The 27,920-nt window shown below is 39.8% G+C and overlaps 2 protein-coding genes and 1 pseudogene across 2 annotated transcripts in view; 2 read left to right on the top strand and 1 right to left on the bottom strand.

The window, feature by feature from the left end:
* LOC130837226 (vomeronasal type-2 receptor 116-like) overlaps positions 1-10,009 on the top strand; it is a 44,452-nt gene extending 34,443 nt beyond the window's left edge. Inside the window, 1 exon segment of the mRNA XM_057710041.1 lies at positions 9,087-10,009. Within this exon segment, the coding sequence (XP_057566024.1) occupies positions 9,087-10,009 (923 nt within the window).
* An 11,217-nt stretch (positions 10,010-21,226) lies between these two features.
* On the bottom strand, positions 21,227-22,318 carry LOC130837224 (heterogeneous nuclear ribonucleoproteins A2/B1-like). Its single transcript, XM_057710040.1, has one exon. It carries the CDS (start codon positions 22,316-22,318, stop codon positions 21,227-21,229), a length of 1,092 nt encoding a protein of 363 aa, XP_057566023.1.
* A 3,512-nt stretch (positions 22,319-25,830) lies between these two features.
* LOC130837223 (RNA-binding protein with serine-rich domain 1-like) lies at positions 25,831-26,671 on the top strand (annotated as a pseudogene).
* The last annotated feature ends 1,249 nt before the right edge of the window (positions 26,672-27,920 follow it).

The following is a 27,920-nucleotide window of genomic DNA, read 5'->3' as shown; positions in this document are numbered from 1 at the left end:
CGAGAAAAGACAGCCTCTTCAATTAGTGCTGCTGGGAAAATTGGACAGCTACATATAAAAGAATGAAATTAGAACACTCCCTAACACCATACAAAAAATAAACTCAGAATGGATTAACGACCTAAATGTAAGGCCAGACACTATAAAACTCTTGGAGGAAAACATAGGCTGGACACTCTGTGACATAAATCACAAGATCCTTTTTGACCTACCTGCTAGAGTAATGGAAATAAAAACAAAAGTAAACAAATGGGAACTAATGAAACTTAAAAGCTTTTGAACAGCAAAAGAAGCCATAAACAAGACAAAAAGACAACCCTCAGAATGGGAGAACATATTTGCCAATAAAACAACTGACAAAGGATTAATCTCCAAAATATACAAGCAGCTCAGCATCAAAAGCAAACAACCCAATCCAAAAAATGGGCAGAAGACCTAAATAGACATTTCTCCAAAGAAGACATACAGATGGCCAAGAAACACATGAAAGCAAGCTAAAACATCACTAATCATTAAAGACATGCAAGTCAAACCCACAATGAGGGATCACCTCACACCTGTCAGAATGGCCATCATCAAAAAATCTACAAACAATAATGCTGGAGAGGGTGTGGAGAAAAGGAATCCTCCTACAGTGTTGGTGGGAATGTAGATTGATACAACCACTATGGAGAACAGTATGGAGGTTCCTTAAAAAACTAAAAGTAGAACTGCCATATGACCCAGCCATCCCACTCCTGGGCATATACCAGGAGAAAACCATAATCCAAAAAGAAACATGTACCACAGCGTTCATTGCAGCACTATTTACAATAGGCAGGGCATGGAAGCAACCTAAATGCCCATCAACAGATGAATGGATAAAGAAGATGTGGCACATATATACAATGGAATATTACTCAGCCATAAAAAGGAATGGAATTGAGCTATATGTAATGAGGTGGATAGACCTAGAGACTGTCATACAGAGCGAAGTAACCCGGAAAGAGAAAAACAAATACTGTATGCTAACGCATATATATGACATCTAAAAAAAGAATGGTACTGATGAACCTAGTGGTAGGCCAAGAATAAAGATGCAGGTGTAGAGAATGGACTTGAGGACTTGGGGAGGGGGCAAAAGGGGAGGCTGAGATGAAGTGAGAGAGTAGCATTTACACATATACACTACCCAATGTAACATAGAAGGCCAGTGGGAAGCTGCTGCATAGCACAGGGAGATCAACTTGATGCCTGGAGATGACCTAGAGGGGTGGGATAGGGAGGATGGGATGGAGGCTCAAGAGGGAGGGGATATGGGGATATATGTATAAATGCACCTGATTCACTTTATTGTACAGCAGAAAGTCACACAACATTGTAAAGCAATTATACTCCAATAAAGAGCTGAAGGAAAAAAAAGCTCTACTTGGATCATATTGAAGAAATGGATCTAACCATTTTTAGTGTTTCAGTGTCTAGTACTCTTCTGGGCACAGACCAGGAGTTTAGAAAGGTTGTATTTGATTTAAGAAGTAGGTAGTTCTGTGATGTACAACATACTTATTGTTCAGCATGCCCTCAATGAGTAAGTCTTAGTTTCTGATGTCCTCAAGTTCACAGGTGAGTAGGGCTGATGACATACTGTGATGTGATTCAAGGTGGTGACCTAAGACTGCAGTACAGGTATTTAGAGATCCAAGGGATAAAATGAGGGATAGTTTCTACATTTGAGGGAAATGGGGTGTTATAAAATTCTTTGTAGAGGCAGTAGCACTAGTATCATATGAGACTAGTAAAAAGGGTAATAAATTCTTGGTAGGATTACTAAAATCACAAAAAATGGGAAATGTGCATTGTATTTAATGATCAGGGAACATAAGAAAAGGTCCAACGTGACTGGAACACAAAGAATATGGAAATTGGGACATGATGTAGAAATGGAACAGAAAACCAATATTGAAGATTCTTTCATTCTGTAATGAACATCTTGCAATTACTCAGATTTATGATATTAAATGGTGAAATGCTAGAGTCACCTCTATGGTAGAACTTTCTAACTTGTGTGTGTGTGTGTATGGTTGATATGTAGCATAATTTCACAACATATGTAGTATGATTTCATTTTTTGGAAATGTGTTGAGACTGATGAGATAGCCTAACATATAGTAAATTTGGGTAAAATTCCCTGTGCACATTTGGCATGCAGTAATTTAGGGTATATGTTCCATGTGCACATGTAAAGAACATTACACCCACTAACTTCAGTTCCTACATGCTTGGAGATGCATTTTGATTTCAATTGTGTTGAATCAGTAGATCAAATTGGACAAAATTAACATCTATACAATGAGTCTGTTCAGCTATGAACATGGTTGGTTTATCCCTTCAATATTTCCGTGTTCTTTAATTTTCCTAAATGATGTTCTATAACTTTATGGACAGAAGTATTTCAAATCTTTCATTAGATTTATTTCTAGATAATTGATACTTTTAAGACATTGCAAATGTCATTGTTTTAGGCTGTGCCACGTGGCATGTGGAATCTTAGTTCCCCAACTAGGGATTGAACCCGTGACCCCTGCAATGGGAGCACAGAGCCCTGAACCTGGACCGCGAATGTCATTTTTAAAGTTTAAATTTTGAATGTCCTGCGACTGGTAAATAGAATTAAAAATCTGTTTGTCTATTAACCTTTTATTTGGTCATCACTAAACTCATTTAAACATTAATCAATTTAACTGGATTTTATACTTACACAATAATATCATCTGAAAACAATGTCAGCTTTTTTACTTCATTTCTAGTGATGTACTCCTTTCTTTTGGCCTCACCATGCAGCTTGTGGTTTCTTAGTTCCCCAACCAGGGATTGAACCTGGGCCCTTGGCAGTGAAAGCGCCAAGTCCTAACTACTGGATTGCCATGGAATTCTTGTAATATACTCCTTTTATTTCTTTTCCTGCCAGTATTGTATTGGGCAGGACTTCTAGTGTCATGTCTAGTAGAATCTTTACTCTCATCACTTTTAAACAACCTATGATTTAAAAAGGAACTATAATACCTTAAAAAACTAAAAACGGAACTACCAGATGACCCAGCAATCCCACTACTGGGCATATATCCTGAGAAAACCATAATCCAAAAAGAAACATGTACATAATGTTCATTGCAGCACTATTCACAATAGCCAGGACATGGAAGCAACCTAAATGCCCATCAACAGATGAATGGGTAAAGAAGGTGTGGCACATATATACAATGGAATATTATTCAGCCATAAAAAGGAATGAAACTGAGTTATTTGTAGTGAGGTGGATGGGCCTAGAGACTGTCATACAGAGTGAAGTAAGCCAGAAAGTTAAAAATGCCATGTGCTAACTCATATATATGGAATCTAAAAAAATGGTACTGATGAACCCAGTGACAGGGCAAGAATAAAGATGCAGATGTAGAGAACAGACTTGAGGACATGGGGTTGGGAGGGGGCGAAGGGGAAGCTGGGATGAAATGAGAGAGTAGCATTGACATATATACACCACCAAATGTAAAATAGATAGCTAGTGGGAATTTCCTGCATTACATAGGGAGATAAACTCAATGATGGGTGATGACTTAGAGGGCCAGGATAAGGAGGGTGGAAGGGAGTCATGGGGGGGATGACATATGGGGATATATGTATAAATACAGCTGATTCACTTTGATGTACCTCAAAAACTGGCACAAGGGTGTAAAGCAATTAGATTCCAATAAAGAGCTTAAAAAAAACCCGCAAAAAACCCAATTCTAAGACAAAAAAAATTAAAAATTAAAAGGAACTATAATAGAAATTGGAAAGTGTTTCCAACTGAAAATACTACTTATAAAAAATCTTACTTGGGATGGGATTTAAAGTTATACTTAGAAAGAAATATATAATCCTAGTTATAGCGATGCATATAGTACTTGTTATGTGTATTTAAAAGATGAATGACTACAGTTCTAGGTCCCAAGCATTCATCACAAGCTAGAAAAAGAACAGTAAATTAAGCACAAAGAAAATAGAAGATAGGAAATGATAAATAAGAAGAAAAATTTAATACAATATGAAACAAACACAGAGGCCATAAACTTAGATTCTGGTAAATGACAAGTAAAATTGATAAATTCCTAGTATGAATGATCAAGAAAAAAAATTGCAACAAAAATTATCAAGACTTAAAAGGAATTAATCTGTGTTGATATTATGTACAATTTTTTAACATAAAGAAAACATGCAAAACAATATGTCAATACAGTGAAAATTTAGATGAAATTCACAAATATTCAGGAAAATAATTTTTACCAAAACTGTCTCAAGAAAAATCAAAAAATTTAGTGTCATATCTATTACATAAATTAAATCCATAGCTTAAAACATTTCCACAATATTTTATTGTGGCTATTTGATAGAATACTGGAGCATCCTATCAAACATTCAAGAAAGATATAGCACGTATTTACTCAAACTCTTCCAGAGAATAAGGAAAATGGGAAATTTTCTGAACTCGTTTTGTGAGGATAGCTTACCTTGGTCCAAAATTTAACACAGTCATTACAGAAAATGGAATTAATAGGCCACTCTGATCCTTGAATTAAATTCATGTATCATTAAAAAAGAAATCAACATTGTAAATTCAGCTGCATTTTATAAGAGGCTGTATCATTAACACATTTGCATCATACAATGTAATGCAGTACACTAGTCCCTGAAAAGGGAGAAATATCATCTCAACCAAAAGGGGAAATAAGATATACATTAAAATTCAACACCCATTCATGATTGAAAAACAAAAATACAACAGAAACAACTCTCACCAAGCCAGGAACAGAAGGGAACTGTCTTAATCCCATAAAGAGTATTTACAGAATACTAAAGTCAAACACTTTGGCTCACTGTTGAAACCAAGGATGAGATAATGTTTAATGTTAGTGATTCTACTCGACATGACACTAGAAGGCAGGAAAAGAAATAAAAGGAATACAATACTGGAAATGAAAAAACAAAGCTGACATTATTTTCAGAGGGTATTATTGTATAAGTATAGTATGCAAATAAATTGATGAGTGAATAAATGAGTTCAGTGATGGTTGAATACAAGGTTCATAGACAGATTTTTATTTCTATCTACCAGCCACAGGACATGCAAAATATGAAATTTAAAAAAGACATTTGCCTCATCTTAAACGTAAGAAACACCTAGAAATAAATCTAATAAAAGCTTAGAAATACTTCTGTCTGTAAATGTGTAAAACAGCATTTAGAAAAATAAAAGGACACAAATATTGGAGGGATAAACCTACCCTGTTCATAGCTGAACAGTCTCAATATCGTGTAGATGTTATTTTTGTCCAATTTGATTTACTGATTCAGTACAACTGCAGACAAAATTCCCACCTGTTGAGATATATATATGTGTATGTATATATGTGTATGCATATATATATATGCAATGTAATACTCAGCCATAAAAAAGAATGAAAATTTGCCATTTACAGCAACACTGATGGACTTGGATGGTATTTTGCTAAGTGAAATAAGTCAAAATGAGAATGACAAATACTGTATGATATCACTTATATGTGGAATCTAAAAAATACAACAAACTAGTGAATATAACAGAAAAGAAACAGACCTACATGTATAGAGAACAAACTAGTGGTTACCAGAGGTGAGAGGGCAGCAAGGAAGGCCGTTATAAGAGTAGAGGATTAAGAGGTACAAACTATTATGTATAAAATAAGATACAAGAAGATATTATACAACACTGGGAATATAGCCAATATTTTGTAAAAACTATAAATGGAGTATAACATTTAAAAATTGTGAATCACTATATTGTACACCTGGAACATATCATATTGTACATCTATGCTTCAATAAAATAAGATAAAGCAAAACACACACAAACACAAATTACCCACATATTTTGTTGTGGAAATTACAACCTATAAAATTTATATAGAAATTATAAAAGAACAGAATAGCTACAACAACCTTGAAGACAAAGAATGGTCTGGGAGGACTTACTTTACACAATATCAAATATCATAAGATCACCGCTGTATCGTTTTACCCTAAGGATAAACAAGAAAACCAGGGGAATCAAAGGGAAATTTACATATAAACTAGTCCTATGGAGACTCATATATGGACCTCTGATTTGCAACAAGAAAGTGTTAGGATAGAGTGAAAATGGAAGACTCTTCAATAAACAACGTGGGGTAAATTGGCTCTCTGTGTGGAGAAAACAATGACTGTAACCCTAGCTCATACCATCCACAAGAACCATTATCGGGCAGATTGCAGCTCTACATGTGAAAAGCAAGAAATATTAAAGGAATACGTAGAGGAATAAGTGATGCCTTAAGCAGAAGGAAAAGACAAGCATTAATACCTATGGGAAGTTTCACTGACTTTTGTGTATTGATCTTGTATCCTCTATCTCCCTGAATTCACTCATTAGTGAGTTCCTTTTAATTTAATTTTTATTTTCTGTTGGAGTATAGTTGATTGACAATGTTTTGTTAGTTTCAGGTGTATAGCAAAGTCATTCAGTTATACATATAGATAGATCTATTCTTTTTCAGACTCTTTTCCCTTGTATGTTATTACAGAGTATTGAGTAGAGTTCCCTGTGCTATAGAGTAGGTCCTTGTCGATAATCTCTTTTACATATAGTAGTGTATATATGTTAATCCCAACCTCCTAATTTATCCTCCCCCGACCTTTCCCCTTTGGTAACTGTAAGTTTGTTTTCTAAGTCTGTGAGTCTGTTTCTGTTTTGTAAATAAGCTCATTTGTACCATTTTTTAAGATTACACATACAAATGATATCATATGGTATTTATCTTTCTCTGGGTGGCTTACTTCACTTAATATGATAATCTCTAGGTCCATCCATGTTGCTGCAAATGGCATTATTTCATTCCTTTTTATGGCTGAGTACTATTCCATTGCATGTATATACTGCATATTTTTTATCCATTCATCTGTCAGTGGACATTTAGGTTGCTTCCATGTCTTGGCTATTGTGAATAGTACTGCTATGAATATTAGGGCACATATATCTTTTCAAATTATTAAATATCCATACTTGAGCAATGACCAATAAAAAATAAAAGGAAAGGAAAAAAAAGAAAAAAACCTAAAGAAAAAAATTCCTTTTTACAATAGCCTGAAAATGGCAAAATAATTAGGAATGAATTTAATGAAGTGTGAAATTGATACTGCTATAATTACAAAATATCATTGAAAGAAACTAAAGAATTAAATAAATGAAAATAATTTCTAAAAGTACCTGTGGGATTGGAACAGTTGGCGAACAGCATGAATATTTGGGAATCTTAAAAATTAGAGAAGAGATAGTCAAAGTAGGCAAGACCAAAGTTTTATTTTTTATTTTAATTTTTTAATAAAGTTTATTTATTTATTTATTTATTTATAATTATATTTTTGGCTGCACTGGGTCTTCGTTAGTGCATGTGGACTTTCCCTAGTTGCAGAGAGCAGGGGCTACTCTTCATTGCAGTGAGTGGGCTTCTCATTGTGGTGGCTTCTCTTGTTGTGGAGCATGGGCTTGCGGGCTTTAGTAGTTGCAGCATGTGGGCTGTAGAGTGCAGGCTCAGTAGTTGTGGCACACCGGCTTAGTTGCTCTGCAGCATGTGGGATCTTCCCGGCATGTCCCCTGCATTGGCAGGCAGATTCTTAAATACTGTGCCACCAATGAAGTTCCAAGAGCAAGGTTTTAGGGGGCCTTTTTGGTCTTTCTAAGAGTGTGGGATTTTTAGTGGAGGGTAATCATGATCATATTTATATTTAGAAATATCACTGGTGCTGCTGCACTGGGGCAGGAGCCAGAATAGAGTTGTGCTAACATAGGAGAGAAGTGACTAGACTCTTAGCAGACATAGTGGAAATGAAATCACTATGAAATGTATTTGAGATCATTTTAGATGGCAGAAAGCGTGTCATTTAGAAACTCCCTGAGAGTGAGGTCTGTGACGTGGTCACCTCTGTTTCTCTGGAAGTTAGCAAATTATCTGTCTCACGGTGGTTTCCGAACAAGTGCTTGCTCCTTGGATGAATGTCCCCAGGCCATGGCTTATAGTGGCACAAATTTGTGAGATAGAGGGCAACTTGAATTTCTTATGAGAAAAAATGTTCTCATGAGTATGCAAGGTAAATACTGAGCAGCATGAGAGCTTTGTTTACTTAACAGTGAAGGAGAAGAGCAGAGAAAAGCAACCTCTCGTATACTGTTGATGGGAATGTAAATTGGTGCAGTCACTATGGAAAGCAGTATGATAGGTCCTTAAAAAAGTAAAAATAGAGCTACCATATGATCAAGCAATCCCATTCCTGGGCATATATTTAGAAAAGATGAAAACCCTAATTTGAAAAGATACATGCACCCCTTGTTCATATGTATCTCTTTTTATGGCTAACATTCCATTGGAATATTAGCCATAAAAATTAAATATTGCCATTCTCAGGAACAGGGATGGACCTAGAGAATATTATGCTCAGGGAAGTAGGTCAGGCAGAGAAAGGCAAATACTATAGGATCTCACTTAAATATGGAATCTAAAAAATATACAAATTTGAACCTATATACAAAACAGAAATACACATACAGACAGAGAAAATAAATGTATGGTCTCCAAAAAGGAGAGAGAGAAATGGAGGGACAAATTAGGAGTGTATGTCTAATAGACACAAACTAATATACATAAAAAGGATTTACTATATAGCACAGGGAATCATACCCATATCTTGTAATAACTTATAATGGGATATAATCTGCAAAAAAAGAATCACTTTGTGGCACACCTGCAATAAACTATTTTGTAAACCAGCTATACTTCAATTAAAAATAATTTTATAAAAAATGTGTTTCAAAATAGGCTCAAAAAGAAAAGATGGGCAGTATTAACTGGAAATCATTCCCTGTAGAGGATTCATGCATGTGATGTTTAGAGCAACAAAGGAGGAACTTTGGCTATCCTTGTCCAGTGCCCTTCTTTGGGGGCCAGTGAATAAAGGAGAATTAATGAACTTGGCTGATGACAATTTGCATTTCTCCCCAGATATGGACTGGTGTGTGAAGTGCCCAGATCATCAGTACGCCAACAGAAACCGAGATCGCTGCCTTCCAAAAGTCGTGACCTTTCTGGGATATGAGGACACCTTGGGGATAGCCCTGGTCTGCACAGCTCTGTGCTTCTCTGTCCTTACGGCTGTGGTCCTGGGGGTCTTTGTGAAGCACCGAGACACTGCCATTGTCAAGGCCAACAATCGCACTCTTAGCTACATCCTTCTCATCTCCCTCACCTTCTGTTTCCTCTGCTCTTTACTCCTCATTGGCCGTCCCAACACAGTCACCTGCATCCTTCGACAAATAACATTTGGAGTTGTTTTCACTGTGGCTGTTTCCACTGTCTTGGCCAAAACCATCACTGTGTTTGTAGCCTTCAAAGTCACTACACCAGACAGAAGGATGAGACGGTGGTTGGTGTCAGGGGCACCTAACTCTATCATTCCCATCTGCTCCTTTATCCAACTGACCCTCTGTGGCATCTGGCTCGGAACCTCCCCTCCCTTCATTGACATAGATACTCACTCTGAACATGGCCACATCATCATTGTGTGCAATGAGGGCTCAGTCACTGCCTTCTACTGTGTCCTGGGATACCTGGGCTCCTTGGCCCTGGGGACTTTCTCCTTGGGTTTCCTGGCCAGGAATCTGCCTGACACCTTCAATGAAGCCAAGTTCCTGACCTTCAGCATGCTGATGTTCTGCAGTGTCTGGGTTACCTTCCTCCCCGTCTACCACAGCACCAAGGGCAAGGTCATGGTGGCCGTGGAGATCTTCTCCATCTTGGCTTCTGGTGCTGGACTACTAAGCTGTATCTTTGCTCCAAAATGCTATGTTATTTTGATAAGACCTGATAAGAACACTCTGCATAGGTTAAGGGGTAAAACACATTCTGGGAGCAATAAGCCTTCTTAACTTTCAACTCATGTGTTTCCTAAAATAAATAGGGTTAGAAGACAAAGCTCTATAATTCTTACAGTCAGATATTAGACTAGAGTACATGATTTACTTTCTTGAATGAATAAGTAACTGTCACTTATTTCTATACTCGTTTGAGCTACAACCCTCAGCCACCCTACTTTTCAACTTTGAATTTCACTTTGGATTCTTCTCACTAAATCTGCCAATTAATCCTAATATTCTTGCTTAAACTGTGTTTTTAGTAACCATCTTTATGGCATCCTACACTTGGGTTTTTTATTCATCTTTTTCCTTTCCAATTTGCCTGAGAGACATTGTACAATTTTCTTTTCTTTCCTCTAGTCATGGTTTCCCAATGACCCAAGAGTATTTTGAAAATATTCCTTAGGGTTCATCTTCTTTGGGACTCTCTGTACTTTCTGAGATGGAATATCTGTTTCCTTTCTCAGCTTAGAGAGGCAATCAGCCATATTTTCATTAAATACCTTTTCTACCCCTTTATCTGTTTCTCTCCTTCTGGGACCCTTAAAATGTGAATGTGAGTACACTTGATATTGTTCCAGAGGTCCCTTAAACTATCCTTATTTTTAAGATTTGCTCTTCTTTTTGCTGTTGTGATGGGATGATTTTCATTATTCTATCTTCCAGATCACTTATGTGTTTTTTTGTATCATCTATACTGCTGTTTACTCCTTCCAGTGTATTTTTCATTTCTGTTATTGTGTCTTTCAGCTCTAACTAGCTATTTTTTATATTTTCAAGTTTTTTTATATTGATATCCTCACTGTGTTCATCTACTCTTTCCCAAGATGAACTAGCATTCTTAGTGCTATTGGTTTGATCATTTGTCAGGAAAATAAAAATGAAAGCTGTTTCATGCAGTTTTGTTCCCTGAGGTTTCATCTTGTGCTTTCATTGGAAACACACTCCTCAGTCTTCTCATTTTGTTTACTTTTCTCTGTTCATCTCTATGAAATTGGGTGAGACAGTAACCTATCCTGGTCTTGAAGGTGTGTCCTTGTGTGGGAGGATTTCCATACAGAAATGTGTGTACACATTTGTGTTGGTGGGAAAGTGGTTCTGAAGTGAGCTTGGACTGTATCTTCTCCCTAGGTGCACTGGCTGCCGCTGCCTTGGTGGGATGCTGGGCTGGATTTGGAGGGGCTAGACCCAGACCCAGATGTGAGCTGGGACTTCCCCTAGTCTCTATAAAATCATCCCCCTTATGGTGTCTGCATCAGGGCACCTGGGGCTGGAGCAGAAGCCCTGAGGGAGCTGGGCTTCTCCCAGGTGTGATGGCCATCTCTGCCTTCGTTGGGGACACAGCTAGAACCCTAGGATTTGGGGCTGTGTTTCTGAGCTGATCCCACTTTCCCCCTGGGGAGTACCTGGATCTGGACCAGAGGAGTTGGGACCACACCACTGAGCTGGTTCCTCTCCTTCCCAATTGCATGCACTCAGGCATAGGCCAGCCATGGCAGTCTCCACACTGGCCAGAGGCAGGACTGGTACTTAAGGTAGATGTGTCCCCTCCAAGCGCCCACATATGCTTGTTGGAAATCACAGCTGCTACATTCGCAGGGAGCAGCACCAGAGCAGGAGGTGCTGATGCAGGAGCCCAGTGCAGGATGGAGTGCATGCCGGGGCCATCCAGGCCAGCTTTCCAGAACACCAGCTAGTTTTCATTTTGCTGCTTCTGTGCTGGGTCTGGGAGCAGGCAAGTCTGTGCATTCACTCTTCAAGAATGGAGTCTCTGTTTCTCAGAGTGCTTGTGTAATTGAATAAATTGTTTGTGAGTAAAATGAATTGTTTACTGAATAAATTGTTTATTGAATAGTTACAAAATTATGATGTGCCCTACTCTGTGAGGTGAACAAATTTCAGTGACTCAGGATCTATTTCAGGGCAAGGGCTATAAGCTTGCTGGCACGTCATCTTCAGCATCAAATGTCTTAAAGAACATGTTCCTTCTTAATAATCAATGGTCAAATCTAATTTTAAAAATAGCCACATTATTTAAAGGCAAAAGACAAGGACATAACATATAGCGTAAGTACTAACTGAACTACATAAAAATGTCTTATCTCTGATTTAGCATTTAGCACAACAATGGAAAAAAAAGGATGTAACATGTTAGACTAGATGTAAAAGAAAGCTTAAGAGAAGATTTTTATGAAGCTAATTTAACACTAAAAGTATGATCTCTTTAAAAAAGACAAATACCATATGATGTGACTTATATGTGTAATTTAAAATATGATACAAATGAACTTATCTATGAAAGAGAAACAGACTCACAGACACAGAGAATAGACTTGTGGTTTCCAAACGGGGTGGGGGTGGGATGCGGGAGGGTTGGATTGGGAGTCTGGGATTAGAGGATGCAAACTATTATACATAGAATAAACAACAAGGTCCTACTGTATAGCACGGGGAAATATATTCAATATCTGGTAAAAAACCATAATGGAAAAAAAGTATCCCTTTGCTGAATCCTTTGGCTGTACATCACAAATTAACACAACATTATAAATCAACCACATTTCTATAAAATTATATACATGTGTATATATATGTATATAATCTCTTGAGAGTAGGTATCATTTCTTCATTGAGTTTATGTAACTGAAGAAAATATATAAAACACTAAAGAATCCCTCAGCCTAGATTACCTTTGTAGAGGTCAATATAAAAATCAATTAAAAAAATCATGGTAAACAGAAATTGAGGTGCACTAGGACAAGCAAAAATCTTTTTTCTTGTCACATGAAAACCAATCTCTCACCCACAAAGACATTTCCTCTTCCCATATTTGTCAAACAAAAGAGTTTAATAGAGTGCAATGTTAACATAACAAAGCATCTCTGTCCAGATCAAGAAACAGGGCTAACATTCAAAGAGGCAAGTAGAATAGAGGGCTGTCCTCCCGGGACCCACTTCCCAAGGGCAAGGCCATTAGGCCTCTTCAGGACAATCTTCTCCTATTTTTCACCTAGTGCTCAGGACTCCTGTCTCTCTCCGCCTCCCTGGCAAGCCTGTCTGCCCTCAAGGCCATATCCAGTCTCTCCCTTGCTTTTTTCACTTTCTGAGTCTGTCTGTTAATATCTGCATATGTTACTGGTTGTCTGCTGAGGGACTGTGGGAGGAAGAGACCCAATCCTGGGATCATCTCTGCCCCATCTGAAGACTGGGCAGTGGTAGTTTTAGGGCTGGTGCACAGGGACCCAAAACCAGCACAGCCCAGGGATTCGCTTTCACCACAGGGGGCAATTACTCCTGAAATACTTGTGCTGGCCAAAGTGCTGAAAGGCTCTCCTACAGGGCTGTAGGCCTGGAGCCCCTGCAGTTTGAATGCACACACTTGCTGGGGCTTCTGCAGTCTCCTCGCATCGACGGCTCCTGACCACATTGCCAGGATGGGAGGTTATCTTTGTCACTGGCCTCTTGAAAATGCAGTTGGCCAGCCTTATAGGGAGTGCAGTTCTGTCACTATGTCTCTGCTTGGCTTTGGCTAAATGGTCTCGTCTTTTCTTCTCCACCGTCTGAGGGGTCACATTTCTTTTGAGCTTCCCCTTTGAAAAGAAAATGAAATTTAACTTTGAATAAAACAGGAAATGAAAGGACTGCCTGTCATGGAGAATGCTCTCCGCTCATTTGGATAACCACCTCGTCTCTCTCTGGAGAAATAGGTCTCAAATTACACTGTGCATCACAGTCATTCAGTGGGTTGTTAGAACTCAGGTTTCTGGACCTCAGTGCAAGTGGGTCTGGGGTGGGGAAGGGAAATCGCATTTCTAAGTCATCACAACTGATGCTGCTGCTGCTAGTGCAGGCACCACCCATTGAGAACAGAAACCTGCGACATCAAGCAGATGGCAGTCAAGGACAGAAAGCTCCAGGTCATTACCCAGTACCAGTTCCAGACTTTCCCATCCACCGTCCTCCTTTTAGGACCCCTGTCACTGGTACCCCCAAGTCCACCCTCAGTTGGGCAAAGACGTCACAGGGGCCTTTGAATCCCAAGACATTATACTTTCACTTTCACACCCAAGTCCCATCTTCACTCAAGTATTCTCCTTTTCATGATTACTTAGAAAAACCACGCTCTTATCACCAAGTCCCCTTTTTAACCACCGTACTTAGCTGTTTTTACTCCCTGACTCCCTTCCTCCCCTCCTGCTCCTTCTCTCTTTACTATATCACTTCACATAATGATTGGTGTTTCTTAGAAGTCAGTCCTGCTCTCACATCTGTTCTATGTCTGCACCTTCTTCTAGGCAATCCCATCCATTTCCTTGCCTTCAAATACCATTAATGAACTAGAAATGCTCACTGATTGACCGATCTGTCTTCAACCTTAAGACCCAAATATCCATCTGCTCACCTACCACATCAGTGATAATATTCTTGATTCAACATACAGTGACGAGGTGCCAAGTTGAACAAGTTAGTTTTCCAAATAAAGCTCTCTTATCTCAGCATTCCCTAAACTCACTTGTTGGCACTAATACACCATCTGCCCCTGAGTGTTGTTCTGGGCACTCTGCCACTCTACACTCCTATCAATTAATCCTCCATTTTCCTTCCAGAACACAGCTAAAATTTTCAACTTTTGAAAAATTCTTGAGAATTCTTCAGGCTTCCTCAAAATGTCACTTTCACAGAGTGACCTTACTCGGTGTTAATTTTTTTCATTTTTTAATTGTACGTGTCCTATTGCCTATTTTTTAGTATACTTTTTCTCACTAAGTTGGATACTCAATGAAGAGATGAATAATGGAGACTTTAATGTTTTACATTTATTTCTTTGCCCTTTGAAGGTGCTCAGATATCTTTTTTGAAAGAAACTCCAGAAACAAAAAGAATTTTCTAAATTTTTCAAATAAACTCACCCAACTACAATTATACAATAATGTAATCTCTTTTGTGGTAGATTGCAATAAATTGTCACTAAGATTTTAAAACCTTTATGTCTGTAATCCATTATAAGACTCTATAGTAAATCCTCTCCATCTGAGATTTCTGTTCTGAGAACACTGTTTGTAAGTATAATTTGTTCCTAAGTCCAACAAAGGTAGCTTTGATACCCAACTAACACAATAAGCTGTATAGTACTGTAGTGTAATAGGTTTATCATAATTTTCATAAAATAATATGCAAAAACAAACAAAAAATAAAGAAAATACTTTTAATATTTTCAAATAGTAAAATACAGTGCAGTATTTTGAAAACTACAATACAACAGCTGGAATACAGGGGCTGGCCTCCATTGAACATGCCAGAAATAAAGATACTGTACTTCCATATTTCATATAGTACTGTAAAGTACACAAAAGTACAGCCACTTGTAGAGGATGTATGCACTTGGGAATATATGCCAGACATGTGAACTAACTTACATGACTAAACATGTGAATGCATGTTCTCATCTTTGAAAGTTTGCATTAGGTAGGGGACTCACTGTACTCACAATAATCTATTTAGACTGTAAAGCTATTAAGTGCACGTTCCTTTTACATCTCTCATTTCAGTCCTCAGAAGATTTCTTTTAAGGGAAACGAGTCTCATTTCCTTCTTTTGGTCATGCCATAATTATTAATACTACCCCCTTTTACTACTCAAGATGTCCCAGTTTGGTGGGAAAGTTACTTGATGACCAACTCAGAGACACAGAGGGAAAGCTGAAGGGATGGAGGAAGAGACATCTGAAGGGAGAAAGGAATTAACTGCTGTGATGCACGATGAAGAGATTCAGGAAGTAGGACCTATTTGAGTAGACAATTGCATTTTTTTAGAAAGGAAGAACAAAAAGTCCAAAAGCATGAAGGGTAAGCAATTTTCCAGAGAGGAGAACAATATAAACACTCTAGGACCAAATACCAACTACTTCCACTTCCTAGTGATTTGGTCCAAAAGGAAATGGATACAGAAGATGTGGCATATATATACAATGGAATATTACTCAGCTATAAAAAGGGATGAGATGGAGCTATATGTAATGAGGTGGATAGAACTACAATCTGTCATACATAGTGAAGTAAGTCAGAAAGAGAAGGACAAATATTGTATGCTAACTCACATATACGGAATCTAAAAATGGTACTGATGAACTCAGTGACAAGAACAAGGAAGCAGATACAGAGAATGGACTGGAGAACTCGAGGTATGGGAGGGGGCGGGGGGTGAAGGGGAAACTGAGAAGAAGCAAGAGAGTAGCACAGACATGTATATACTACCAACTGTAAAATAGTCAGTGGGAAGTTGTTGTATAACAAAGGGAGCCCAACTCGAGGATGGAAGATGCCTTAGAGGACTGGGGCAGGGAGGGTGGGGGGGACTCGAGGGGGGGGGGCGTCAAGGAAGGGAGGGAATATGGGGATATGTGTATAAAAACAGTTGATTGAAACTGGTGTACCCCCCAAAAAATAAAAAATAAAAAAAAAAAAGTAACCAAAAAAAAAAAAAACACACATTTTGTCTGTTATTCTAAGAAAGCTTCTTATACGAAAATATACAGACTCTCGAGTATTTCTTAACGGACATTAACACCTAGGGAATAACCTTCAAGAAGACATCCTCTTCTTTTCAGAGCTGTAGTCTGCTATGTTAAAGAGATTTTTCAGAAGGAACAAGGATACAAATGGACACTCTTGCCATCAATGTGGATTCCACACTCACCAGAAGAGGCTGGCTTGGAACACTGGTCCATGCACGTTCCCCCATCTTCCAGAATTTGTCCTCTGAACCACTGCTGAGAGGCAGACAGCCTGTGGTTTGCTGGAAAATGCAGTGACTTCTGCTTCTGATCCCTTTTATGGAGGGAGTGAATAACCCAATCAGTGAATAATCCAGAGGAGACATCCTGTCTCACCTCAGTGAGAGTTGAGAGATTCTAAACCAAATTCAACAATACATTAAGAGGATTACACCATTATGAAGTGGAATTTATTCTGAAGATGCAAGGAGAGTGCCACATTCACAAATCAATTAATGTGATTCACCACATTAACAAAACAAAGGATAAAAATCACATGACCATCTCAATAGATGCAGGAAAAGCATTTGACAAAATTTAACACCCATTCCTGATGGAAACCATCAAGAAAGTTGGCATAGAAGGAACATATCTCAACATAATAAAGGTCATTTATGATAAACCCACAGCTAACACTATACTCAAATGCAAAAAATTGGAAGATTTTCCTCTAAAATCAGGAACAAGACAAGGATGCCCACTTTCACTATTTTTATTTAACTTACTATTGGAAGTTCCACCCATAACACTCGTACAAGAAAAAGAAATAAAAGTCATCCAAATTGGAAAGAGAGGAAAACTGTCATTGTCTGAAGATGACATGATAGTACATAGAGAAAACCCTAAAGTCACCACCAAAAGAACTAAGAAATGAATGCAGAAAGATACAGGATTCAAGATTAATATTCAGAAATCTGTAACTTTTCTTTCTTTATTAATAAATAAAGTTATTTATTTATTTATTTATTTATTTGCTGTGTTTGGGTCTTTGTTGTTGCTTGCAGGCTTTCCCTAGTTGTGGTGAATGGGGGCTACTCTTAATTGCAGTACACGGGCTTCTTATTGCAGTGGCGTCTCTTGTGGACCACAGGCTCTAGGCATGTGGGCTTCAGTAGTTGTGGCACGAGGGCCAGTAGTTGTGGCACATGGGCTTAGTTGCTCCAAGGCATGTGAGATCTTCCCAGACCAGGGTTCAAACCCATGTCCCTGCATTGGCAGGTGGATTCTTAACCACTGTGCCAGTAGCGACGTCCAGAAATCTGTAACTTTTCTCTCAGAAAGAGAAGGCAGAAAATGATCCCATTTACAATATCAAAAGAATAAAATTCCTAAGAGTAAATTTAACCAAGGAGGCCAAAGGCTTGTACTCTGAAAATTCTAAGATATTAATGAGAGAAATTTAAGGTGACACAAATTATTGGAAAGATACATTATGCTCATGATAACAAAAGCAAAACTTAATGAATGGAACTGCAAAACTAAAAATCTTTTGTACAGCAAAGAAAATGATCAGCAAATTTAAAAGGCAGCCTAATGAATGGGATAAGGTATTTGTAAACAATGTATCCTGTAAGGAGTTATCACCCACCAATACACATAAAACTCATACAACTCAACAATAAAAAAAATGCAACTCGATGGAAAATGGGCAGAGGACCTAAATAGATATTTTTTCCAAAGAAGACGTGCAAATGGTCCACAAGTACAAAAAAAGAGTCTCCACATCACTGATCATCAGAGAAATGCTAATCAAAACCACAATAAGATACTCACTTCCATCAGCCAATATGGCTATTGGCAAAAAGCTAACAAATAAGAAGTGTTGGTGAGGATGTGGAGAAAACGGAACCCTCATACACTCTTGATGTGGACTGTAAATTAGTATGGTCCATGTGAAAAACATTACAGAGTTTCCTCAATAAAAAATATAAACAAAACTGTCATGCGATTCAACAATTTCACTTCTGATTATTTATTCAGAAAAAAAAACTGAAATACTAATTTGAAAAGGTACAGGTACCTCAGTGGTCACAGCAGCACTGTTTACAGCAGGCAAAATATGATTATTCCAGTGAGACCGATAGAGGGGAGGTTAGAGGGACTGTTTGGCCAGTGGTAGGGTGGGTGGTTGTCCTCTGGGGAGAGTGAGGTAAGAGGTGAATCTCAGCCTTCTCCTGGGGGCCTTGCAGACTCCAGCCAGCGGGTCAGCTGGGCACAGCCTGGGGAACAGGCTGGGGGCCATGTCCTGCAGGGCTCCAAGGCCCTCACCAAGATCACCCACTGGCTGGGCCCAGGCCTTGAGGTGCTGGTGAACCTCTCCCCCAGCCCCACTTCTATGACCTAAGGGCAGTGGCAGTCTGCATGCATCTCGGTCCGAGGGACCTGGCCCATACTGTTTGGGTGGCTTGAGGAGCCTGAGGGCAAGTTGGGTCCTGGGTGCCTGGCTCTCTCAGTGATGATGGCTGGGTGGGGTCTGGAGACCTGGCCCTGAGGGCACTGCCAGCTGAGATCTGCCTCTTCAGTCCAGCCTTGGCACTGGCAGGAGGACTCAGACTGGGTCTTGGGTGAACACCCCCAGGCAGGGTAACAGGTTCCCACTCAGACCTCCTCCTTTTAGCCAGGAGCTGGACCTCAGAGGATGGGAGCTGTGCCTTGAGACCTTTCCCTTTCTTGTCAGAACAGAGAATAACATTTGCTTGGTGGAGATTTATGGGAACATTGTTATCTGACTGTGATTCTGACCTCAAGATCTGACACCAAGAAGTTTGCAACAATCAACCCCTCCCTCGCCTTTCCAGGAAAAGCGCTTCTTGAAAGCTTTCAGGGAGACTAGGTGTTTTTAGGCATGAGCCGCCCGTCTCCTTGCATGTCCCTGCAATAAACCTTTCTTTGTTCCAAACTCCAACGTTTTGGTATTGTTTGGCCTCACCGTGTGTTGGGCACATGGACTTGTGTTCAGTAAAGTTAACACTGTTGCATGATATCTATGAAAGATGTTCAGAGAGTCAACCCTAAGAATTCTCATCACACACACACACACAAAACATTTTTTCTTTTTCTTTTTTCTTAACTGTTTGAGATGATGTGTGTTAAAGTTATTGTGATAATCATTTAATGATATAGATGTCGTATCACTATGCTTTACACTTTAAAAGTATATAGTACTAAATGGATAACAAACAAGGACCTACTGTATAGCACAGGGAACTCTGCTCAATGTTACGTGGCAGCCTGGATGGGAGGGGAGTTTGTGGGGAGAATGGATATGTGTATATGAAAGGCTGAGTCCATTTGCTGTACACCTGAAACTACCACAACATTGTTAATGGGCTATACTACAATATAAAATAAAAAGTTTAAAATATATATAGTACTTTCTGTCAATGATAGCTCATGAAACTAGAAAAAACTGTTAAAAAGATAAAAATTAAATACGCCAAACATTATAAATGAAAGAGGACAAACTACAACTGCTTTGTTCTTATAACTATATTAGTAAATTGTAAATGTACAACTGCTTCATAACTCTACACTCTAAAATTTCAAAAATTATGTTATGTCTCATTACACCATATTCCTGGCTAATAGCTTTTCAAAACCTGAGAAAAATCTTGAAAAATTTTCACATATCATCGGAAACTTACCAATTTAATGTTATCACACAAGGAATACTTCTACACTCTTACAAAGACCACTAAAGAAAAAAAATAAGAAACTAAGAAACTGTCTCAAAGGCATTTTTTAACTTTATTGTATTCTTATTGCATATATATAATATACAACATTCATGTTATATATTTTTATATTGTATATACATATAACAAAATCACCATTTTAACCACTTTTAAGTGTACAGTTCTGTGGCATTAAGTACATTCACAGTGTTGTGCAATCAGTACAACCATTTCTTTCCAGAACTTCTTTTCACCATCCAAACAGAAGCCCTCTAACCATTAAACAACAACTTCCCATTCCTTTCTCTGCCTAGCCCCTGGAATCCTCTCTTCTACTTTCCATCTCTATGAATTTGCCTGTTCTAGGTATCTCACATAAACGGAATCGTACAATATTTATCTTTTTATGTCTGGCTTATGTCACTTAGCAAAATGTTTTCAAGATTCAACCATGTTACAAAACCTATTAGAATTGCATTCCTTTTTAAGGTTGAATAATATTCCATTGCATGTATATATCCCGTTGTTTATCCATTCATTATCAATGGCTTTTGTGATCAATGCTGCTGTGAACACTGGTGTGCAAGAATCTGTTTGAATTCCTGCTTTCAATTCTTTGGCGCTTATACCTACACAGATTTGATGAATCCTGAAAATCTACCTCTAAAAGCACGCCAAGGCACAGGATGAGCTGTGGAGGCCGCGGTGTTCAATGGTGGTGCCAGCAGTTCCAGCCCCATTGCTTTACTTCTTAGTGGCTCAAACACAGTCATTCCATCAAAGGCATTTTGTATACAGCCTTTCCGCCACAAGAAGGTAATGTCCTTTTATAATCCAGTCTATTCACAAAATAGCTCTCTGCTCCTGCTCTCATGTCTTCTGCCACATGCCTGCATATTTATGCATGACTGAGATAAGAGTTCCATAACCTGAAGCTGTTCTCTTACCTCTGGGCTCTCATCCTCTGCTATTTAGACAGTCAAGCCCATGGCAAATACAAGCTCAATATCTCCTTCTGCCTCCATAACCCCCACTTCTTCCACTGCCTCCTGGACCATGGTTTCCTCCACCATATGGGGACCCCCTGTTCCTGCTACCAAACTGTCCATTCTTCATTGGACCACAGTTAGAACGTTGCTGCTTGTAATTCTCATTTCCACTTCCATAATTTCCTCTTCCATTGTTGCCAGTAGCATCCCTGGAGCCCCCATCCTGGATGCGATATCTAGGACCTCTACCACCACATCCTCCTCCCCTGCCTCCTCCATAACCTGGGCCACCTCCAAAATTGCCACTCCCAGGTCCTCCTCCATACCCAGGATAGCCATCCTTAAATCCAGGACCACTTCCATCTCCAGAAGATCCTCCCTGAAAGTTACTTCCTTGTCCTGGCCCTGGTCCAAAATTGCCACCACCACCAGAGCAATCTCCAAAACCAAACTGGCCTCCTATTCCACTTCTAGAACATTGGACTTCTTGTATTTCCCATGTTGACAAAGCCTTTCCGACTTCTGCCTGATGACCATTGATGGCATGGTATTTCTGCCACACAATCCTGTCCACAGAATCTTGGTCATCAAAAGTAACAAATCCAAAGCTTCTTTTCTTGCCAGACAGCTTACAAGCAATGATCTCAATGGTGTTGATTTTTCCATATTTCTCAAAGTAATCTCTAAGATGATGTTCCTCGGTATCCTCCTGAATGTCACCAACAAACAGCTTCTTCAGAGTCCAGAGAGCTCTCTGCTGTCCAGATTCCTCTCTTGGGACAGCAGCACATTTGGGCTCAACCACTCTGCCATCAATGGAATGAGGTCTGGCAGCCATGGCAGAGTCCACCTCAGCCACAGATGAAAGGGTGACAAAACCGAAACCTCTTGATCTTCGGCTGGCAGGATCCCTCAGGACCACACAGTCTGTAAGTTTTCCCCATTGCTGGTAGTAGTTCCTCAGACGTACTTCTGTGGTTTCCAACCTCAAGCCACCAATAAAGAGTTTATGGATTTGTTCATCATCTCTCTTTTCCCTCTTCAGAGGAAAAGATTTCCAAGTTTTCTCCACTGCGGACTTGGTTGCTTCAGCTGGATTTCCCATAGCTGGGGTAGATGGGAGAGATCTCAGGGATGGATGCACACCGGACTTGCCTGGGTCCTGCAATAAGAACCTCTGTTGCTCCAGGAAAACTCCTCTAGGAGCACCTCCACGGGGACGTGGTGATGCTGCTACTAACTCTGTAGATGCTGTGGCTGTAGAATCAATCCTGAGCAACTTTCAATTCTCCTGCAAAACATCATTTGAACAGAATGACCTTTCCTGATCTAGTCATCAAAATTAATATTGCATTTTCTCTTTTAATTTTTCACCATTCTGAATTGTATGTGTATTATCGGCTCTTTATTTTCTGTTGATTTTCTCACTCAGTTGGATACCCAGTGAAGGGAAGATGTATGAGAACTTTAATGGTTTACGCTGACATACTCAGTTACTTTACCCTTAGAAGGGGCTCAGATATATTTTGTTGAAAGAAGCTATTCAAACTATAAAAAATACCTTGTATATTTTTCTCATAAATCCATTTAACTTCAGTTATACAATGATATCACCTCTTGGGTCGTAGACTGCAATCAATTGGTACTATGATTTCACATCTTTTCTCTCTTAATCCATTTAAAACTCTAATCACAATAATCTGGTTAAAATGTAGATCTAATCAGTTCACCCTTTCTTTTAAATCTATCACTTCTGCCTGCAGAAGATATTTTTAGAGGGAGAAACTAAAAGTATCATTTCATTTCAATTGTCCTGCCATAAATATTAACACTCCCCTTTTCACCACTCAAGATGTCACAGTTTGGAGGCAAAATTACTTGATCCTACCATTTACAGAGCACCTATTATATGCCACACTGTGGACTAAAACTCTTTTGATTCAGAATTTTACTGAACAAAGTCATTGCCCAGTTTATTTGAATCTTGAGGAGAGAAAAGGGTTAATAGACTAAAGCATGTCTACTGTAGTGTTAGGTAAAATTAGTGCTTTGATAATCAATACAGGCAACACAGAGATAGAGAAAGAAGGGGATATGGAGGAAAAGAAAGAAGGGAGAAGGCATTAACTACAATTATTGATGCTGAAGAGATTGGGGAAGAGCAAACTGATGACATATATTAAGCAGATAATTGAATTTTTAAATTGAAAGAAAAAAAGGACCAAGCACCTTAATGGGTAAAAAAAAAACTTCAGAGAGAACTATTTAAACAGAGCCCGGACAAGAGCTACTTCTACTTCGCAGTGATTTGTTTTTTAAAAAAACCTGGCTTGTATCCCAAGAAAGCTCCATACACAAAAATATACAAAACCTTGAATATTTCTTAACACTAACACCAAAGACATAACTTTCAGTAAGGTCACTTCTTGTTTTAAGTGCTACTTAAAACTTAAAATGAGATTTTACAAAAGACTGAAGTATATAAAAGAACTCTCCTGCCATCAATACGAATTGCACACTCACCAGAAGAGGCCGGCTTGGAAAACTGGCCAATACAGGTTCCCCCACCTGCCAAGGGCTGTCCTCGGACCCACTCCTGAGATGCAGACAGCCTTGGCTTGTTGGAAAGTGCAGTGACTTCTGCCTCTGACTCCCCTTTTATAGAAGAAGAGTGGACAACCCAATCAGGGGATAACCCAATTCAGGGGACACATCCTGTCTCAGATCAAAGGGATTGGAGGGATTCCAAACTCTAAACACAAGCACAGGAATTTGAGGCTATGGACCCAATCAGATACTGTTGTAAATGAAAAAATTCAACACAGTTTGTGTCTGAGGGTGGTATCTGCAGTCTCTACCAACATTATAATGTTTTCTTTCACTCAGTTGGGATACATTCTACAAAAATGAGAATGGAAGTTGCTTTCCTCAACTTCAAAATAGCTGTACCAGGGAGAGGGCTACAGGTCTGGTTGACAACTCACCACATGCCTTAGCAACCATGTATATCTTCCTTTCCTGAGAGAACCCTATGCCTGAAATTTCTTTACTATACCTTGTGACAAACACCATTCTAGCTAATGCAGGAACAAACCTTTTCACACAGACCAAAGAAAGCCACATTTTTTTCCTTGTTTAGAAGCTGGGATTTCACAACTCAAATGTAGCTTTATGTAAAGTAGTGGCTCAGTTCTATTATACAATTACCTAGGTAATTGGTTGCCTAGACAACTAATGGTTGCCAGTGGAGAGGGGGAAGGGGGAGGGACAATATAGGGGTGCAGAATTAGGAGATACAAACTATTATGTATAAAGTAAGTGACAAGGGTATATTGTACCACATAGGGAATATAGCTAGTATTTTATAATAACTATAAATGAGTATAACCTTTAAAAAGACATTTTTATACAATCTTTTCTTCACCGTAAGGTAGCATTCTTAAATAATCTGATGGATTCACAAAATCGATCTCTGCACCTGCTCTGGTGCATTAGGTAGATAGGTGTTTGTTACAAGGTATACAGTAAAGAAATTTCAGGTACAGGATTCTCTCAGGAAAGGAAGATATACTTGATTGCTAAGGCATGTTGTGAGTTGTAAAGCAGACCTGTAGCCCTAGCCCTAGCTTTAGAGCTACTGTGAAACACAGAAAGCAACTTCCATTCTTATTTTTGTAGAATGCATCCCAAGTGACTGAAAGAAAACATTACAATGTTGGTGGAGACTGCAAATACCACCCTCAGACACAAATGTATTGAATTGTTTCATCTACAACAGTATCTGACTGTGTCAGTAGCCTCAGATTCTTGTGTTTGCGGATAAAGATTCAGGAATCTCTCCAATCCCTCTGACCTGAGATAGCGTGTGTCCTCTGGATTGGGTTGTCCACTCTTCCTCTATAAAAGGGGAGTCAGAGGCAGAAGTCACTGCACTTTCCAGCAAGCCACAGGCTGTCTGCATCTCAGGAGTGGGTCCGAAGACAGCTCTTAGAAGACAGGGGATCCCTCATAGACCTGTTTTCCAAGCAGGCCCCTTCTGGTGAGTGTGCAGTCCATATTGATGGCAAGAGACTGTTCATCTATATACTTTTGTCTTTTGTAAAATCTCAGTTAGCAACAGTAGCGCTTGAAACAAGAAGTGACCTTACTGAAAGTTATGTCTTTGGCGTTAGTGTTAAAAAATATTCAAGATTTTGTATAGTTTTGTGTATGAAGTTTTCTTGGGAAAATAAGCCAGATTTTTTAAAAAAATAAAATCACTATGAAGTAGAGTAGCGTTTGGCCATGTTCCGTTTAAAGTGTTCTCTCCGAAAAATTTTTTACCCACAATGTGCTTGGTCTTTTTTTCTTTCAATTTAAAAATTGAGTTCTCTGCTTCATATATGTCATCAGTTTGTCTTTCCCCAATATCTCCATCATCAATAATTGTCTTTTTTTTTCTTTCTTCTTACTTCCCTTCCTCCATATCTCCTTCTTTCTCTCTCTGTCTCTGTGTGGTCCTTATTGATTATCACAGCACTTTCTGGAAACTAACACGGTTGTAAACATTCTTTAGTCTATTAGCCCTTTTCTCTAGGGAGTCTGAGAAGAGCAGGAGGAGGTCGCGGCGGCGGGGAGATGGCTCCTTCTCCTACCAAACGCCAAGACCACTCGGATGAGAAGTCCAAGCATCGCTCTGAAGATAAAGCGGCCACCGAGGAGTCAAGTGAGCAGGATCATGGCAGGGATAAAACTCGAAAGAGGCGCAGCGCTTCCAGTGGTAGCAGCAGCACCAGGTCTCGGTCCAGGTCTCTGTCCAGCTCTGGCTTCAGCAGCGACTCCAGCTCGTCTTCAGCCTCGAGCTGCTCAGGAAGTTCCAGCCACTCCGGCCGCTCCAGCTCCAGGAGCTCCTCTGCCTCTCCGAGTCCTTCTGGGCGGCGCAGACATGACCACAGGCGGTGTTCCCGCCCCAAATCCAAACCACCCAAAAGAGTTAAGAAGGAAAGGAAAAGGAGGAGCCCTTCCCCTAAACCCTCCAAACTGCTCATTGGGAGGCTCACCAGGAATGTGACCAAGGATCACATCCAGGAGATATTCTCCACCTACGGGAAAATCAGAATGATCGACATGCCTGTGGAAAGGATGCACCCGCGTCTGTCTAAAGGCTATGCTTACATGCAGTTTGAGAAGGCAGATGAGGCTGAGAAGGCGCTGAAGCACATGGACGGAGGACGCATCGATGGCCAGGAGATCACTGCCAGCGCTGTGCTGGCCCCCTGGCCTCGGCCACCCCCCCCCCCCCAGGCGATTCAGCCCTCCCAGGAGAAGGCCGCCACCGCCTCCCGCGTGGCGCAGGTCATCCTCATGCATGAGGAGGAGGTCGCGTTCCCCTTGGCGCAGGTACCCCTTTTGCCGGCGATCCCGCTCCCCTTGCCACCGCCGCCTCAGGAGCCGCTCCACTTCCAATTCGTCCCTGTAAGCAGGGCCACCGAAGCTCTGGCTCCGGGACATGTAGCCCATCCAACTCACTGCTGTCACTTCTCTAGCTGAAGGAGGATCGGTAGGAAAGAAATCCTTCCTCCAGGGGCAGACTTTGAAGGTGAAGGCAGCAATTGAGACGTTTCCCCGAGCGGCAGTGTTCCGGCTGCAGGAGTGTGGTTGGTTTGGGGTCGCGCTTGCAAAGATGCCCTCCAGTTTTCTGGCTAGAAACCTTCCACGTCTCTAATTTCTCAGGGTCAGTTAAGTGGCAAAGCCAGCAGAGATGAGCAGGGGGCTCCAGGTGGTGGTACACCCCAGCCTGGGAGCACATTTTCCCATCCCACCGATGACCTGGGGGCCGCTCTGGTGCCCTGGTCATGCCCTAACCTATTGGCCTTCTGGGTCTCACAGGAAAGGGTGTGCTTTTACACAACTGCCATTCCTGTTAGCCTGGTCCTGCTCCCCTGCTTGAGTCCTCTTCTGACCTCTAGGGTCAAATACCCCCTGTTATTGGTCCCAAATGATTCGTTTCACATGTACTCATGTGCGGGCACGTGCACGCATACACACACACGCACACACATACGCGCGTCCCCCTTTCTCTCTGAAATTGGTAAGTTGAGAGACAGCTCTGCCGGGTCATCACAGAACCACCCCCCACCCCGTTTTGCTGGATTCATGGTGGTCGTGCAGGTTACCTTGGCAAAGTGTACATTGCTTTTTTGGCTTTTATTGTGCAGTCAGTACCATAAATTTTCTGTTCTGAATTTTGTAACTGTATCATTTTAGATAATATGTTTGTACTTTATTGTGTAGAGTAAAAGAATTCTGTTGAATAAACCTAGGATTAGAGTGCAAAAAACCCCCAAAGAAACAAACAAAAACACGCTTTTCTTTCATTAGCCTTCAAATAAACTGGAGCAATGACTTTGTGAAGTGAAATTCTGAATCATGGATTTTAGTCCACAACTTGGCATCTAATAGGTGCTCTGTAAATGGGAGGATTGAGTGATTTTCTTTCCAAACTGGGAATACTGAGTGTTGAAAGGGGTAGTGTTAATAATTATGGCAGGACAACAGGTAGAAAATGATATTTTTATTTTCTACCTTTAAAAATAGACAGACAAAAATGATAGACTTAAAAGAAAGTGTGAAGCGATTAGATTTACATTTTAGCTAGATTATTGTGATTAGAATCTTAAATGGATTAAGAGAGAAAGAATGTAAAATCATAGTGACAACTGATTTCA

This window comes from Hippopotamus amphibius, chromosome 15 (genome assembly GCF_030028045.1).
Source record: "Hippopotamus amphibius kiboko isolate mHipAmp2 chromosome 15, mHipAmp2.hap2, whole genome shotgun sequence".
NCBI lineage: Eukaryota > Metazoa > Chordata > Mammalia > Artiodactyla > Hippopotamidae > Hippopotamus > Hippopotamus amphibius.
The sequence above is the reverse complement of the archived record's forward strand: the minus strand, read 5'-3'. Positions and strand labels throughout refer to the sequence as shown.

What these genes read in the sequence shown, in the direction of transcription:
- LOC130837224 (XM_057710040.1), bottom strand. Translation starts at nt 22,318, where the DNA reads ATGGGAAATCCAGCTGAAGCAACCAAGTCCGCAGTGGAGAAAACTTGG.